This window comes from Lissotriton vulgaris, unplaced genomic scaffold (genome assembly GCF_964263255.1).
Source record: "Lissotriton vulgaris unplaced genomic scaffold, aLisVul1.2 SCAFFOLD_759, whole genome shotgun sequence".
Classification (NCBI taxonomy): domain Eukaryota; kingdom Metazoa; phylum Chordata; class Amphibia; order Caudata; family Salamandridae; genus Lissotriton; species Lissotriton vulgaris.
This window is the reverse complement of record NW_028243518.1, coordinates 570294-587455: the sequence shown is the minus strand read 5'-3', so window position 1 is coordinate 587455 and position 17162 is coordinate 570294. Positions and strand designations below refer to the sequence as shown.

The 17162-nt window shown below is 50.3% G+C and overlaps 1 protein-coding gene across 4 annotated transcripts in view; it reads left to right on the top strand.

Moving 5' to 3' along the window:
- OGT (O-linked N-acetylglucosamine (GlcNAc) transferase) overlaps positions 1–17162 on the top strand; it is a 513172-nt gene that overhangs the window by 173080 nt on the left and 322930 nt on the right. For all 4 annotated transcript variants that reach the window (XM_086948604.1, XM_086948603.1, XM_086948602.1 and 1 more), the window contains exons 7-10: positions 2264–2459; positions 2760–2900; positions 4396–4496; positions 4744–4897. In XM_086948604.1, coding sequence (XP_086804730.1) covers positions 2264–2459; positions 2760–2900; positions 4396–4496; positions 4744–4897 — 592 coding nt within the window. The remainder of the gene's footprint in view (positions 1–2263; positions 2460–2759; positions 2901–4395; positions 4497–4743; positions 4898–17162) is intronic.

Here is a 17162-nt window from a genome sequence, read left to right as displayed (position 1 = left end):
AATCCTGGGTCCAGCGACGTCGACAGCAGCAACCATCGTGGGACAGCTCGCACCTCCATCCTGGTCGCCGACAACGCCTCCTGGTCAGTGAGACTGCAGAGCCCAGCGTCGCCCACTCACCTGGTCGAGGTGACTCCATCCGGTGCCATCCTGGTGCCAATCTAATCACTGGCTAGTGATTCAGAACTTGGTCCCCTCTGCTTACAGGTGTCTTCCATCTTCGATCCAGTCTTGGATCCACCGAACAATCTTCACTGGTCGCCTGCCAGCAACTTCTTCTTTCAGGCTCCATAGACTGCAACGAGGATTCCTGACGTCTTTTCAGACCTATGCAGCCGCAGCCCCTGGGCTAGGTAACTTCGGCGCCCCAGCATAGCCTCACTATCCAAGGGTCCAGATCCTTTTTCGTTTTCAGCCTACCTAGTCTGATTCGTCTGATATCCTTAACTTTGTAATTCCTAGCAACCATAGACTTTGTCCCGCATCCCGCGTGAGAGTGCACACTCTGCACCCGACTCCCCTAGGCCTCTTGCTAGTAATCTGAAGGTTCAGTAGTCAAGTCCTAGCGATTCCAAAGCCTATTAGTATAGTACTTACCTGCTAGTAATTTCGCATTCCACTTCCATAGTATATGGTTTTTCGTGCCCCTCGGGCATTTGTGTAAATTGTGCAACTTATAGTATTTTCGTAAGAGTTTTGTTGTGTGCTTAGTACCCTGTCCTCATAAAGAGTACAGGGCTGTTGTGATCTAAATAAATACACTGTTTATTTTCATAAAACTTGTGTGGTGTCCTTTCACTTGGTGTTCAAGGGGTATGTGATGGTATAACAGCTGGCTTAACACGCCCTCTAGAGTCTAGCCTAAAGACTGCTCTTGTCCATGCTACTAGGATAGCTGGTCTATCGGTTGACTTACAACCAATCATCAATAAGGGTTGTTTGGACTGATACATAGTGATCACTAGAATAGTGAGCACTGCATATCAGGTCAACTTCTCACAGGCCCCACATCTCCATAAGGGAATAATGAAGTGAAAACACAGTGAAACACACTGACTTTCCCTGGCATGTTCCTTTCCAGGGTATAAAGCCTATTCCATGCCACACCATTCACTCTCGAGCTGATCCTGGACTGCGCACGCTAGGAATCTCCCCTGCGCAGCTTCTACACGTGTGCACAAGCATGTACACCTGTGTCTGCATGTAACCAGCACAGTGTCCCATACTCCAGCTGCTGCGCTGCGGCCTAGTAGAGCCAGGCGGATACCAGTAAAATCTCCATGCTGACTCCTTCATTGTGAGTTCACTGTGGGTGAGTCCCAGATTAGGAGGCTCCCCCACAGTAAAAGCTCAACAATTAGGTGCTCCAGAAGCAAAAAATCCAGGCGGCCCCTAGTGTCAGAACCACCTTCTAACACAGATGCACTTTTCCTTGGTGTGCCCTGGGTCCCTTCCAATCTGGTACCCAGGGCCTGTGTTCCTTCCCTAAAAAATGTACTAAAGCCTACACCCAATTGGCATCTCTGGCCACATGTCAGCCCCTGGTAAATGGTACCCAGGGCACTGTGACCAGAGAAGACCCCTATGGGCTGCAGCACTTGTGCCACCCTTGGGAATTTTTTCAGTCAAGTTTTTAAGACCGTTGTAAAGCCAAAAATTGACTTTTTTAAAAAAAATAGATTTTTGGGGGTTTAGAATAGTTCATTAATTCCTAAGGTTATTACTTCAGGGAATAATTCTTCATGGTTTTTCTGTGATATCTGCAAGTTTACTCCTCAATGGAACTATTTCACATTATTCACATTTGGAAAACTTTGATATTCTGCATGGAATGTGTGGCTTCTTTAAGAGTTTCTGGCTTTATGTGCACAATCTTAACCCCTTCCGTGCGGCCGCGATTTTCCCCGTGTGCTGCCGCCGGCAGAACACGGGCGAGCCATGACGAACCCCAGCCGTCATCAGCACACGAGCACTGTAGTGCATGACGGCTGGGGTTCGTCACCAGCATGGAAGGGGTTAAAAGGACTCAAATCAGTTGGGTTGTCACTAGACTAGTTTTCTTACAGAACTTCTGCTTTCCCTGTGGATATAGTACAGACCTAGTTTCTTGTAGTTTTTTTAGTGGCTGTCCAATATATTAACCTTTTGACTACTATACATAAGTAAACTTTCATCAGCTCTGCTCCTGTATGAACTGAACATTTAGCTGCTTTTATCCCTTGGTATATCAGGGCTAATAGTGATTTTGTGCTGTGCTTCACAGAGCAGTGGCGGCCTATCTCCGTGCACTAAGCTTAAGTCCCAATCATGCAGTGGTGCATGGTAACCTGGCGTGCGTGTACTATGAACAGGGGCTCATCGATCTGGCTATCGACACCTACAGACGGGCAATCGAGCTGCAGCCTCACTTCCCTGATGCTTACTGCAACCTGGCCAATGCTCTCAAGGAGAAAGGAAGTGTACGTATTCATGGCTTAAATTAAGGGGGAGGCTCTGACTGGGATTTCTGATTGTTCAAGAACATGGTATGAATAATGCAGTTGGGGCATCTAGTTTACCAGCACAGCATTTGTTTCATGTTGCTCAGAGATGGTCCTTGATCTGTTGAAGTGACATTTCTACAGTGAATGGGACACGTACTAGTGACGTCGGATATGGTATTTTTTAAGCAAACTGTTGTACATATTTCTAGCCATTAAATAAAAACGGAGCTGTCAATTGGTATGTCCTGATGGAGTTGGATTTTCTTTATTCCACAGGTTACTGAGGCAGAAGAATGTTATAATACTGCTCTACGTCTCTGTCCTACACATGCCGATTCGCTCAATAACTTGGCAAACATCAAGCGAGAACAGGGGAATATTGAAGAAGCTGTGCGTCTCTACCGGAAAGCACTAGAAGTAAGCAAAAGAGATGTTCAAAAAGTCTTCCTATTAATAAGCACTCTAGATGAAGAGAGGGAGTTAAGTGTAGCTAGAAGTGATCTTGCAATAAGTTTGTTTATAGGAGGGATTTTGTGTGCAGTTTACCCTGGTCATTCTTGTTTACCACCTGGTGCACTGGATACAACGGTGTCCTTTAAGACTCACTCATGTACTGAACAAGTATCCTCCAGATGCAGGTTGAGCAGCTTCTGACTTTCATTCTAACATTTGTGTTATAGAAGATGGGAAGATCTTGCTGATGGATTGCTATTCATTTTTTATTTGGATGGTATATTTAACCTGTTAAGTGAATTTTAATGTGCCCACCTGCATTGAGAATGATCATAAACCAGACGATCCATTGGTCCTCATTTATACTGTAGTAAAAACCTTGATTTAAAAAAAAATATATATTTTTTTGATAGTTTGGTGGAAAACGTAGCCACACTTCATGTCTGCATCTGTTCCCTTTACCAAAAAAAGGCTGTTGCAGCAGGGTAAAGTAGGTTCAAGTGAGTGGGCTGAAATACATCCATGCTACTAGGTTTACCAGTTGTGGGACGTAGCAGGAAGGGGTATACACATGCTGGCATGTCGGAGGTCTTCAGAATTATCTGCACAAGTTACCATTATGTGAAGAACACGCAGGCTATAAACAAATCTCTCATTTGGCCAAAACATCCGTGAACCACACATCCCACATGTACATTATCAAAATCCTACACCCATGTCCCTGATGAGATACATTTAGGACTCCATGTTTTGGGAATTTAATAGACATTTACTGGTGAGAGCTAGTAGTCCGTCTCACCATAGTGGTACATTTAAGGAGAACTTTGCTCTAAACTAAAAAATCTGCTTCCACCACCATTGGATCCAGCATTGCTAGAAGTGAGTGGCCGCCACTTTCAGTCAGAACTGAGGACTCCCTCACATCAAATCCCAGCTTTGTCAGTAAGAATCACAAACATGGAGCAGCTCCAGTGAGCTCATAATTGACCTCCCTAGATTTAACATACTGGACTGCTCAGAACAATTCTAGTGGCAGGGCAATACTACTTTAAAAACCATGCAAAAAGCGTTGTGTACTAGCCACCATTACTGCATCACGCTACATCAGAGCTTGTAAACCACTACCATGCTGTAGATTATGCTTTGGCAGATTAACTTGAATGCCGAAGGATCGTGAAGTGCCCAGAGGAGAATGATTCAATTGGAGCTGCAAAGGGTTCAGTGCTTGCTTTGTAAATGTATGAGCTTTGCCATTGTAGTGCAAGTTATTTGCCTCCAGGACTGGTGACTTTAAATTGACTCTTGGATCTTGGATGAGGTGTGAGAGAAGATGGTATGTTAGGCTATGAAAAGGTCTGTAGATGATGAGATGATGCCTGAGTGAATGGGTGGGAATCCTCCCGTAAAGTGGTAATGCGAACAGTCCTTGCTCCTAACTGATCTTGTTGCATGTTTGCAGGTCTTCCCTGAGTTTGCAGCTGCTCATTCAAACTTGGCCAGTGTTCTTCAGCAGCAGGGTAAACTCCAAGAGGCCTTGATGCACTACAAGGAGGCCATCAGGTAGGACTTTGATTCTCATGATATGGTGGTCACTTAAAAGGAGCCCTATTTAGTGAGGTGTTCACTGAGTAGAAATCTGACCACTTCAGCGGTTTGCTTGAAATTAAAGGCCCTGTTCTTTAAATTGGGCCTCGTGTAGATCCGCTCCCATCCCTTCTTGTTGGAGATTACTAGTGGATGTAGTTTGTTGCCAAACTGTAGAAGGTTCCGTTGGAAATGGTTTTGTTAAGTGCTGCTCTTGTTACAGAATCAGCCCCACATTTGCTGATGCCTACTCCAACATGGGTAACACGCTGAAGGAGATGCAGGATGTGCAGGGAGCTCTGCAGTGCTACACTCGCGCCATTCAAATCAACCCGGCCTTTGCAGATGCCCACAGTAACCTGGCCTCCATCCACAAGGTGGGTTGAAAGCCCATTTTGGATATTTTGCTGCAGTTCATATTTTTCCCCCTTGAAATGCAAGAATGTTCATTTCCTTAATTCACTTGTTCATATCCTGGTGAGAACTGTATCATGATCATGGTGCTCGAGCTTTCATTGAGTTGAATAATTATGAAGGAGCGCTTCACTGTGTGAAGCACTCCAAAAAACACTTACCTCATGGACAAACCAGGTGAGCTCTGTTCCAGTTTTCTGCTACTGCGACCAAATGTGGTGATCTTATTGGTGCTGTACTTCTCTTCTCGCATGAAAATGCCTTAAACGTAAGCGGAATACAAATAAAATTCAGTAAACTGGAGGCTATGAAATGCAACTCCTGTTTGAGAAACAAGCAGTACATATTTCTCTGACATGGTGTAAACGTTGAGTCCAGGCTCCAACTCTTATTGTGTTTACTGTTAATTTTGCATTTCTCTTGTAGGGAAGTGCCCCTTTTTGCATAGTTACCCTTAACCTTTTGCCATATACCTGATGCACTTTGACTTGATGTGCCCTGGGTCCCAGCCAGTCTGGTTCCCAGTGCCTGTGTTCTTTCCCTAACCCGTACCATTGTTTCCACTATTAGTACAACTCTTGCCTGCCTGTCAGTCCCTTGTAAGTGGTGCCTATGCTACCAGGGGCATGGTAGCTATGTAAAGGCCTCTGAGGGCTGCAGCATGTATTATGCCACCCTCAGAGACCTCTCACCACAAACCTACACCCAGACATTGCAGCCTGTGTGTTTTGGTGCATTTCTAACACACAAGTGCTGCTGGCGCGCTATGACAGGGCACACTACGACACACTGGAGACTCTGTTGCAGCACCTGCCTAATGAATACAAGGAGGCGGCTGAGATGCTGATTCAGGAAGGGAAGCTGATCTCTAACGCTTCAATTAAGTGCGCTCTGGACGCGGCTGATAACGCCGCCAGGGCTATAAACACTAGTGTTATGCTGCTGCGACATGCCTGGCTGAGAATCTCTGGATTTAAGCCAGAGATCCAAACCATCATCCTTAACCAAACGGTCAACCCAGATCACCTGTTTGACCCGGAGGTTGACACCACCCTAGAAAAAATTAAAAAAGGACACGGAGACTGCGAAATCCATGGGTGCCTTACAGTCCCAGCAGTTTCGGGGTGGGTCTTTTCGTCGCTCAAACACTAGAGGCGTTTCAAGGGGCCAGCTCTCCCATTCCACGCAGTACTACAAGTAAATGTAAATGTAAATGTAAATGTCAAGGTATTTGTAGAGCGCACTGTCACCAAGCGGTTTCCTGGCGCTATTACTCATACCGCTGTGGAACCCCTCCTGGCTTTCCCTGTGAAGTGTCCACTCCTGGGCACCCCCAGGGTGAAGCCAGGCATCCACAGCGCTGTTGGGGCCGGTGTGGAGGTTAAGCAAGCTATTGCCCAGAGTTGCAGTGTGGGGCCCATGATTAGAATAGGCACCGAGGCGAGAAATCAGGTCCGAGGAATTATGAGCCCAAGACCCACCGAGGCGGGAATTGAACCCTGGTCCCGGACCAGAACTCTGCATCAGGGTCTGCCGCTCTAACCATTGAGCCACACTCCTCCTACAAGGGCAACACTCAGTCCACATACACCAACAAGAGTCGAGGTGGATATCGTGGCAACAGCGCCAAGGGCAGAGATCGTGGAAACAGCTCCAGATCCTCTGCCACCAGCAAACAGTGACGTCTTGTCACTGCCCCCCGACCACACAACACAGGTCGGGGGGAGACTCCAGCAGTTCCTGCCGGTCTGGAAGTCCATCACCACAGACAGGTGAGTCAGGAAACTTATTCAATACAGTTATTGTCTGGAGTTAACATCCACTCCACCCAACATGCCACCAAAACACCGTCCTATGTCGGCCGAGCATTTGTACTTATTGCAGCAGGAAGTCACCGTTATGCTGCAAAAAGGAGCAATAGAGCTCGTGCCTATGCAAGAAAGAGGCACAGGGGTCTACTCCCTGTACTTCTTAATACCAAAGAAGGACGGGTCCCTCCGGCCCATCCTGGACCTCAGGCCACTCAACTAAGACATCCTGTTGGAGCACTTCCATATGCTGACCCTGCAGCAAGTGCTCCCGTTGCTCAGTCAGGGGGATTTTCTCGCAACTTTAGACCTAAAAGATGCGTACTTTCACATTCCACTGCACCCTTCCCACAGGAAATACCTCCGGTTCACCATCCAAAACCAGCACTACCAGTTCAAGGTTTTGCCTTTCGGTGTCACCACGGCACCCAGGGTGTTCACAAAGTGCTGGCGACAGTGGCGGCGCATCTCAGGAGACGGAACATTCACGTCTACCCTTATCTGGACGACTGGCTCGTCCAGGCAAAGTCAGCCCAGCAGTGTGCCGCCCACATGTCCCACACCATTCACCTCCTGCACGATCTGGGATTCTCACTGAATTACCCAAAATCCCACCTTCAGCCCGCCCACATACGGCAGTATCTGGGTGCGACTATAAATACTCTGGCGGCCACAGCACAGCCAAATTCAGTGAGAGTCAGCAGCATTCAATTGCTGATAAAAAAATTCAGACCTCAACACTCGCTTCCAGCAAGAGTGTTCATGCAGTTGATAGGCATGATGGCCTCCTGCATTTCCATAGCCCTGCACGCGAGACTACATATGCGCCCGCTTCAGGAGTGCTTAGCACGTCAGTGAACTCAGGCTCATGGGCAGTTAAAAGACCTAGTGTTGGTGAGCGGTTGGGCATACAACTCTCTGCATTGGTGGAATCCACGAAACCTTTGCAAGGGCCGACCGTTTCAAGAGCCTGTGCCACAGTTCATCCTGATAACGGACGCCTCTCTCCAGGGATGGGGAGCTCATGTACTCCATTACACAGTGCAGGGACTATGGACGCAACCGCAACGGAAGATGCACATCAATGTTCTCGAACTGATGGCAATCTTCATGGCACTCAAAGCCTTCAAAGTACATCTGTGCAACAAGGTCGTGTTGATTCGGACGGACAACATGGCGGCCATGTACTGCATCCAGAAGCAGGGAGTAACACACTCTCCGCAGCTGTCTCATCTGGCTCAGAGCATGTGGAAGTGGGCCATTCAGAGGAACATCTTCCTAATGGCTGAACACCTCCCGGGCAAGGACAACCAGATGGCGGACCTGCTCAGCAGACACAGCCACCAGATGCACGAGTGGGAGATACATCCCTCAGTGCTACAACCGTACTTCCAGCAGTGACAACACTCAATGACACTCAACCTAGTTGCTCCAAAGTGGGCGAGGCAACCATGGTACACCACGTTTCTAGAACTTTCCATGTTGCCTCATCGAAGGCTGCGATTAACACAGTCTTTAAACGCAGAGCCATGGATACATTCAGCACCCAGATCCGCAACAGTTGAACCTTGCGATCTGGCTCCTGAAGTCAGTTTGGTTACCTGAACTTGCCTCCTGACTGTATGAATATTATCAAAGAGGCAAGAAGACCTACAACCAGAGCATGCTATGCGGCGAAGTGGAAACTTTTTGCCATCTATTGTACCAATATTGACATAAATCCGCTAGATGCATCAACTCAAAACATCATGTTACCTGTTACATTTACACAGATGCAATCTAGCCTATAGTTCCATACGTATACATTTAGCTGCGGTGGCAGCTTATCTTCAGAACAGGCAGCACCTTTCACTCTTCAGAGTACCTGCTGTTAAAGCTGTCATGGAGGGACTCAAACGAGTGATTCCTCCAAGACACCTACCTTCACCTGTCTGGAACCTGAACGTGGTTCTAACCAGACTGATGGGACCACCTTTTGAACCTCTACACTCGTGAGATACAATTCCTAACGTGGAAAGTGTCTTTTTTAGTGGCAATTACATCACTTAGAAGAGTTAGTGAGCTGCAAGCCCTAACTATTCAGGAGCCATTCATACAAATGCGTGCAAATAGGGTAGTGCTACGTACAAACCCTAAATTTCTGCCAAAGGTGGTATCCCAGTTTCACATCAAACTATAGAACTACCAGTGTTCTTCCCAAATCCAGATTCAGTGGCAGAAAGAGCTCTGCATACCCTAGACGTTAAAAGAGCTCTCCTGTACTATACAGACAGGACAAAACTTTTCAGGAAAACTAAGCAACTGTTAGTTGCCTTTTCACCACAGCACAAAGGCAACCCCATTTCCTTTCCAAATAATGTATAGCGAGATGGATTGTTAAGTGCATACAAATTTGTAATCAGAAAGCTAAATGCACATTAATAGTTCCCCCAAGAGCGCATTCAACACGCAAGTTAGGGGCATCCATGGCTTTCCTAGGAAACATTCCTCTAGAGGACATATGTAGAGCAGCCACATGGACTACCATACATACATGTTCGAGGCATGTGGGCTGCTGAATTCATATCTGTGCATAGATCGCCGCCTAGTGTTGGGTCCGGATGATTGCACATTGTTGTCCTGGAAGAGTCTTCGAAGTATCACGAGATAGGTGGCTCCTCCCCTGGACTACAGTGCGCATGGGCATCGACTCCATCCCCAGATTGTTTTTTTCCGCCATTGGGTTCGGATGTGTTCGGTTCCCTCTGTCGGAATCGATAGTTGTTAACTTTACTTTGCTTGAGACCAAAAGGTCTTTAGGACTTGCGTTGGTATTGTCTCTCGTTCGGGTTTGTAATTTCCTCGGCTCCGAACCAACACTGTCCTTCCGCGTGCTTTTGGCGCGGACGGGCCTACTCGACGCTCCAAACTCTTCCATCATCGAACCAAGTCCATTTAAACGGTGCCTGGTGTGTGCCTCGAAGTACCCGCATATCGATGTACACCCGGTGTGCAACAAGTGCTTGTCGCCGGACCACGACGAGGCCAAATGTATGGCCTGTTTCAAGTTCCGGTCCAAAAAGACACTCCAGCTCCGCCGAGATGCGCGCCTGGAGGCCCAGCGATCGGCACCACCTCCTACGGACATCTTCGAAGCCGGGGATGTCGGGGACGACGCTATCCAGGAGATCACGGAATCTAACCCAGCGTCAGAGGTCGAGGACGACTACGACGCGGAGGACGAGGATTTCGATGAAGCCGTCGAGGAGGTAGGGGACGACGACGGGGCCCTTGCCACCGTGGAGGATAGCTCGGACGAGGAGCTTCCTCAGACTGACTCCGGGGCCATCCGCCATTATGAGGCCCAGGTCGAGGGATCGCCTTCGGGCCTTACCCAAAACCTTGATGACCGTCCCACGGCTCCGCCTTCCGGCCCGGCCACGGACATTGATACAGCATCACTCCCGGTACATCCTAAACCGAAAGTGAAACCCACGGTCTCGACGCCAGACGTATCGAAACCGAAAGTGCAGATCGCGCTGGTCGGGTCGAAGACTTCGGAGGCCTCGGCGCCGAAGAAATCTAAGATGGCCGTCGAGCCGAAGAGCCACGCCAAAATGGCCGACCCGAAGGCTACTGCATCGAAGCCAAAGGTTAAAGGGACCGACGCAGCTGCATCGGCGCCGAAGACGGTCGACGCCAGTAAGGGTCGACTCGATCACAAAAAGCAGGTCGACGACCATAAGAAGTCCACTCTCGATCCAAAGAAGCAGCAGGACAACCCCAAGTCCCTCTCTGCCTCGCTTCCACTCGACCAAGCCAAGGGGGCCACGCCAAGTGCGTCGACTCCGAAGAGCGCATCGTCGGTCGCCACCCCGAAACCAGCTGGAAAAGACTCTCTCGAGCCGGTGCGTCCCTCCGCCTCGTTCACGAAAAGGTTACGGAGTCCCTACAACGAATTAGGGAGGGGGCCGCAGCAGTCGAGCCGAAGGACCCTGTGCCGCCCAAGCCTCTGGAGAAACCGGCGAAGGCGCCAACGCCGTTACTTTTCACCTTGCCGCCCAAGACGGCGCTAAAGGCTTTCACAGCGAAATCAGGGGCCGGAGTGCCCGTGAAGGTGTCTTCGACGCCAAAGCCGTTGTTGGTGGTCCCAGGCCCATGGCAACGTCAACTAACAGAAGAGGAGCGTCAGGAGGTTTTCATCGACGCCGACACGGGCAGGCTCTCCCTCCTAAAGAGAGAGATCACCCCTGAACCACAATTGGAGTCTTACAAGATTCCACTCAAAAGAAAGATGGACTCTGCTGGTGCCTCTGCCTTGATAGAGCCCGTTTCGCCACAGGCTTCCGAGCTCACACCCACTCATTCCAATGTCGAGGCAGGTGACGGCGACCACGAGGATGAGTATAGCTATCCCGTCTACACAGACCCAGAGGATGTGACTGAACCATGGTCTGCTGGTGGCGATCCTGGGGACACGCACTCAGGGCAGGAGCCTCAGCTTTTCTCAGCCAAGACTTCCCCCACAGAGGACTCCGCGGCTTTCAATGCCCTCATCGAGAGGGCAGCAGCCAATCACGACGTCGAGCTCCATGCTGACCCAGTGGACGTCGACTTTCTCTTTGACACCTTTTCGGTCTCTGAAAAGACTGTAAAGACTCTCTGCCAATGCTAAAAGGGGTGTTGAAACATGCGGCTGAGGTGTTCAAAGAGCCCACCGGGGCGAGGGTCATCAACCCAAGAATCGACAAGAAATACAAGGCAGCGCCCACTGATCCTACTTGTTCGAGGCATGTGGGCTGCTGAATTCATATCTGTGCATAGATCGCCGCCTAGTGTTGGGTCCGGATGATTGCACATTGTTGTCCTGGAAGAGTCTTCGAAGTATCACGAGATAGGTGGCTCCTCCCCTGGACTACAGTGCGCATGGGCATCGACTCCATCCCCAGATTGTTTTTTTCCGCCATTGGGTTCGGATGTGTTCGGTTCCCTCTGTCGGAATCGATAGTTGTTTAACTTCTTTTACTTGAGACCAAAAGGTCTTTAGGACTCGCGTCGGTATTGTCTATCGTTCGGGTTCGTTTGTTTCATCGAATCCGAGCCAACACTGCACTTCCGCGTGCTTTCGGCGCGGACGGGCCTACACGACGCTCCAAACTACTTTAATCATGGAACGAAGTCCATTTAAGAGGTGCCCGGTGTGTGCCTCGAAGTACCCACATATCGACGTGCACCCAGTGTGCAATAAGTGCTTGTCGCCGGACCACGACGAGGCCAAGTGTATGGCCTGCTCCAAGTTCCGGTCGAAGAAGACACTTAAGCTCCGCCGAGCTGCAAGACTGCAGGCCCAGCGATCGGCACCCCCTCCGACGGACATCTTCGACACGGAGGATGTCGGCGACGACACTATCCAAGATATCACGGAATCTAACCCGGCGTCTGAGGTCGAGGAAGACTACGACGCGGAAGACAAGGATTTCGATGTAGTCGTCGAGGAGGTAGGGGACGACGACGGGGCCATTGCCACCGTAGAGGATAGCTCGGAAGAGGAGCTTCCTCACACTGACTCCGGGGCCAGCCACCATTCTAAGGCCCAGGCCGAGGGATCGTCTTCGGGCCTTACCCAAAGTCTTGATTCCCGTCCCACGGCTCCGCCTTCCGGCCCGGCCACGGACATTGATACGGCACCACTTACGGTACAGAAACCGAAAGTGAAACCATCGGTCTCGACGCCAGACGTATCGAAACCGAAAGCGCAAGTCGCACTGGTCGGGTCGAAGGCTTCGGAGGCCTCGGCGCCGAAGAAATCCAAGATGGCCGTCGAGCTCAAGAGCCACGCCAAAATGGCCGACCCAAAGACTACGGTGTCGAAGCCGAAGGTGAAGACAGCCGACGCGGCTGCGTCGGCGCCGAAGTTGGTTGACACACTTAAAAGTCGCATCGATACCAAGAAGGTCGACGACCATAAGAAGGCCACGAAGAAGCGGCAGGACGACCCCAAGTCTATCACTGCCCCGCTTCCAATCGACAAGGCCAAGGGGCCAGCTGCGTCGGCTCCGAAGACTGCGGCCTCGGTCGCCGGCCCAAAATCTGCTTCAGAAGACTCTCTCGAGCCGGTGCGTCCCTCCGCCTCGCTCACTAGAAAGGTCAACGAGTCCCTTCAGCGTATTAGGGAGGGGACCGCAGCAGTCGAGCCGCAGGACACTGTGCCGCCCAAGCCTCTTCAGAAACCGGCAAAAGCGCCAACGCCGATTCTGTTCACGTTGCCGCCGAAGACGGCGCCGAAGGCTTTCACAGCGAAGCCTGGGGCCGGGGTGCCCTTGAAGTTATCTTCGACGCCGAAGGCATCGTTGGTGGTTCCAAGCCCGCGGCACCAACCACTGGCAGAAGAAGAGCGTCGAAGTGATCATAGACGCCAACACAGGCAAACTCTCTCTCCTTAAAAGGAAGATCACCCCTGAACCAGCTTTGGAGCATTTCCAAATCCCACTTAAGAAAAAGATGGACTCTGCTGGTGCCTCTGCCCCTTTGGAGCCTGCATCACCCCGAGGCCATGAACTTTCACCCACTCATTCTAATGTTGAGGAGGGTGATGGTAACAACGAGGATGAGTATGCCTGTCCAGTCTACTCAGACCCAGAGGATGTGACTGAGCCTTGGTCTGCTGGTGGCGACCCTGGGGACCCGCATTCAGGACAGGAGCCTCAGCTCTTTTCAGCAAAAACTTCCCCAACTGAGGACTCTGCAGCTTTCAATGCTCTAATTGAAAGAGCGGCAGCCAACCATGACATCGATCTCCATGCTGACCCAGTAGACGTCGATTTTCTTTTTGACACCTTTTCAGTCGCTGAAAAAACTGTAAAGACTTTGCCAATGCTAAAAGAGGTGTTGAAACATGCACCAGAGGTCTTCAAGGAGCCCACCCGAGCAAGTCGTCAACCCACGTATTGACAAGAAGTACAAGGCAGCGCCCACTGATCCAACATACATCAAAGGACAGTTGCCTCTGGATTCCTTGGTTGTCTCCAATGCTCGCAAAAGAGCCAACTCACAGACTACGGGTGATGCTCCTCCCCCAGACAAGGAATCAAAAGTATTTGAGGCTTCGGGGAAGCATGTTGCTGCGCAGGCAGCCAACATATGGCGCATATCCAACACACAGGCGCTGCTTGCGCGTTACGACAGGGCACACTACGACACTCTAGAGACCCTTCTACAACACCTGCCAGAGCATTATAAGGAATCAGCTGAGATGTTGATACAGGAGGGGAAGCTTATCACCAATGCTTCAATTAAGTGCGCTCTGGATGTGGCTGACACCGCCTCAAGAGCGATAAACACTAGCGTTCTACTGCGTAGGCATGCATGGCTCAGAATATCCGGTTTCAAACTAGACATTCAAACTACCATCCTCAACCAAACTGTCAACCCAGACCACCTGATTGGCCCAGAAGTTGATACCACCCTCGAGAAAATGAAAAAGGACACCGACACCGCTAAGTCTATGGGTGCCTTGCAGTCCCAGCAGTTTCGGGGTGGTTCCTTTCGTCGCTCCAATAATAGAGGCACCTCGAGGGGTCAAGTGTCACAGTCAACGCAATTCTATAAGAGTAACACCCAACCCTCCTATACCAACAAGGGTTGGGGTGGATACCGTGGCAACAACGTCAAAGGCAGAGGACGTGGTAATAACAGCTCCAGGTCCTCCACCACCAACAAACAGTGATGCCTTGTCACTGCCCCCTGACCACGCAACACCGGTCGGGGGGGAGACTCCAGCAGTTCCTGCCCGTGTGGAAGTCCATCACCACGGACAGGTGGGTCAGATCTCTTATCCAATATGGTTATTGTCTAAAGCTCACATCCACTCCACCCAACATACCCCCAAAGAGCCGTCCTATGTCCGGCGAGCACTTGCACTTTTTGCAGCAGGAAGTCAACGTCATGCTGCAAAAAGGAGCAATAGAGCTCGTGCCCATGCAGGAAAAAGGTACAGGAGTTTACTCCCTGTACTTTCTGATTCCAAAGAAGGACGGATCCCTCAGGCCCATCCTAGACCTCAGGCCACTCAATCTTTACATCCTATCAGAGCATTTCCATATGCTCACACTGCAGCAGGTTCTTCCACTGCTTCAACCGGGGGACTACCTGGCAACTCTGGACCTGAAGGATGCATACTTCCACATTCCACTACATCCTTCACACAGAAAATACCTCCGATTCACCATCCAAAACCAACACTACCAGTTCAAGGTTTTGCCTTTTGGGGTCATCACGGCACCCAGGGTTTTCACAAAGTGCCTTGCGACGGTGGCGCGCATCTAAGACGTCAAAACATCCACGTCTACCCCTATCTGGACGACTGGCTCATTCAAGCAAAGTCGGCCTAGCAGTGCACCGACCACGTGTCCCAAACCATTCACCTTCTGCACGATCTGGGGTTCTCACTGAATTACCCAAAGTCCCATCTCCAGCCCGCTCACATACGGCAGTATCTGGGTGCGACCATAAACACTCTGGCGGTTACAGCACAGCCAAATTCAGTGAGAATCGACAGCATTCAATCGCTGATCCAAAAATTCAGACCTCAACACTCGCTTCCGGCAAGAGTGTTCATGCAGTTGATAGGCATAATGGCCTCCTGCATCTCCATTTTCCTGCACGCAAGACTACATATGCGTCCGCTTCAGGAGTGCTTGGCACGTCAGTGGACGCAGGCTCACAACCAGTTGAAAGACCTAGTGTTGGTGAGCGGTCAGGCATACAACTCTCTGCATTGGTGGAATCCACGAAACCGTTGCAAGGGCCGACCGTTTCAAGAGCCTGTGCCACAGATTATCCTGACAACGGACGCTTCTCTCCAAGGTTGGGGAGCGCATGTACTCCAATACACTGTGCAGGGACTATGGACGCAGCAACGGGGGAAGATGCACATCAATGTTCTGGAACTGATGGCGATCTTCATGGCACTCAAAGCCTTCAAAGTACATCTGTGCAACAAGGTCGTGTTGATTCGGACGGACAACATGACGGCGATGTACTACATTCAGAAACAGGGAGGCACACACTCTCCGCAGCTGTCTCATCTGGCCCAGAGCATGTGGAAGTGGGCCACTCAGAGGAACGTCTTCCTCATGGCAGAGCATCTCCCGGGCAAGGACAATCAGATGGCGGACCTGCTCAGCAGGCACAGCCACCAGATGCACGAGTGGGAGATACATCCATCTGTACTCCAACCGTACTTCCGAAGGTGGGGTCATTCAGAGATAGACCTGTTCGCCACAAGGGAGAACGCAAAATGCCAAAGCTTCGCCGCCAGGTTCCCACACCCACAGTCGCAGGGCAATGCGATATGGATGAACTGGTCAGGCAAATTTGCGTACGCTTTTCCCCCAGCACCTCTGATTCCGCTGGTGGCACGCAAACTCAGGCAGCACTCGATGACTCTCATCCTAGTTGCTCCAACGTGGGCTCGCCAACCATGGTACACCACGTTTCTGGAACTGTCCGTGGTACCGCATCAAAGGCTACATCTCACACCCAGCCTTCTGACGCAGAGCCATGGCGACATTCAGCACCCAAATCCGCAACAGCTCAACCTGGCAATCTGGCTCCTGAAGTCCTAGAGTTTGGCTACCTCAACCTTCCTCCCAATTGCATGGACATCATTCGGGAGGCTAGGAAGCCCACTACTAGAGCCTGCTACGTGGCAAAATGGAAGCGGTTTGTCATCTATTGTGCGAACCACAACATTGATCCGCTAGATGCTTCTATTCAGAAGATCATCTGTTACCTGTTTCATCTATACAAGTGTAATCTGGCCTATACGTCCATTCGCATTCACCTGTCTGCGATGGCCGCGTATCTCCTAAATAGACAGCACCTTTCACTTTTCAAGGTGCCTGCCATCAAAGCATTTCTGGAAGGCCTCAAGAGTCATTCCGCCAGGGACTCCACCAGCTCCTTAGTGGAACCTCAATGTGGTTCTTACCAGACTGATGGGTCCTCCCTTTGAGCCACTGCATTCCTGCGAGATTCAGTTCTTGACATGGAAAGTGGCTTGCCTTGTAGCAATTACATCGCTACGGAGGGTTAGTGAACGGCAAGCCCTCACCATCCAAGAGCCTTTTTTCCAAATTCATTCCAACAGGGTAGTGCTCCGCACTAACCCTAAGTTTCTGCCCAAAGTTGTGTCTCAGTTCCACATCGACCAAACTATTGAGTTGCCGGTTTTCTTTCAAAATCCCGAGTCACTGGCGGAGCGGATGCTCCACACCCTTGACGTTAAACGGGCCCTAATGTATTACATCGATAGGACCAAGGATTTTAGAAAGACTAAGCAGCTTTTTGTCGCCTTTGCGCCACATCACAAAGGTAACCCTATTTCCAAGGCTGGTATTGCTAGGTGGATCGTGAAATGTATTAAAATCTGCTATGCAAA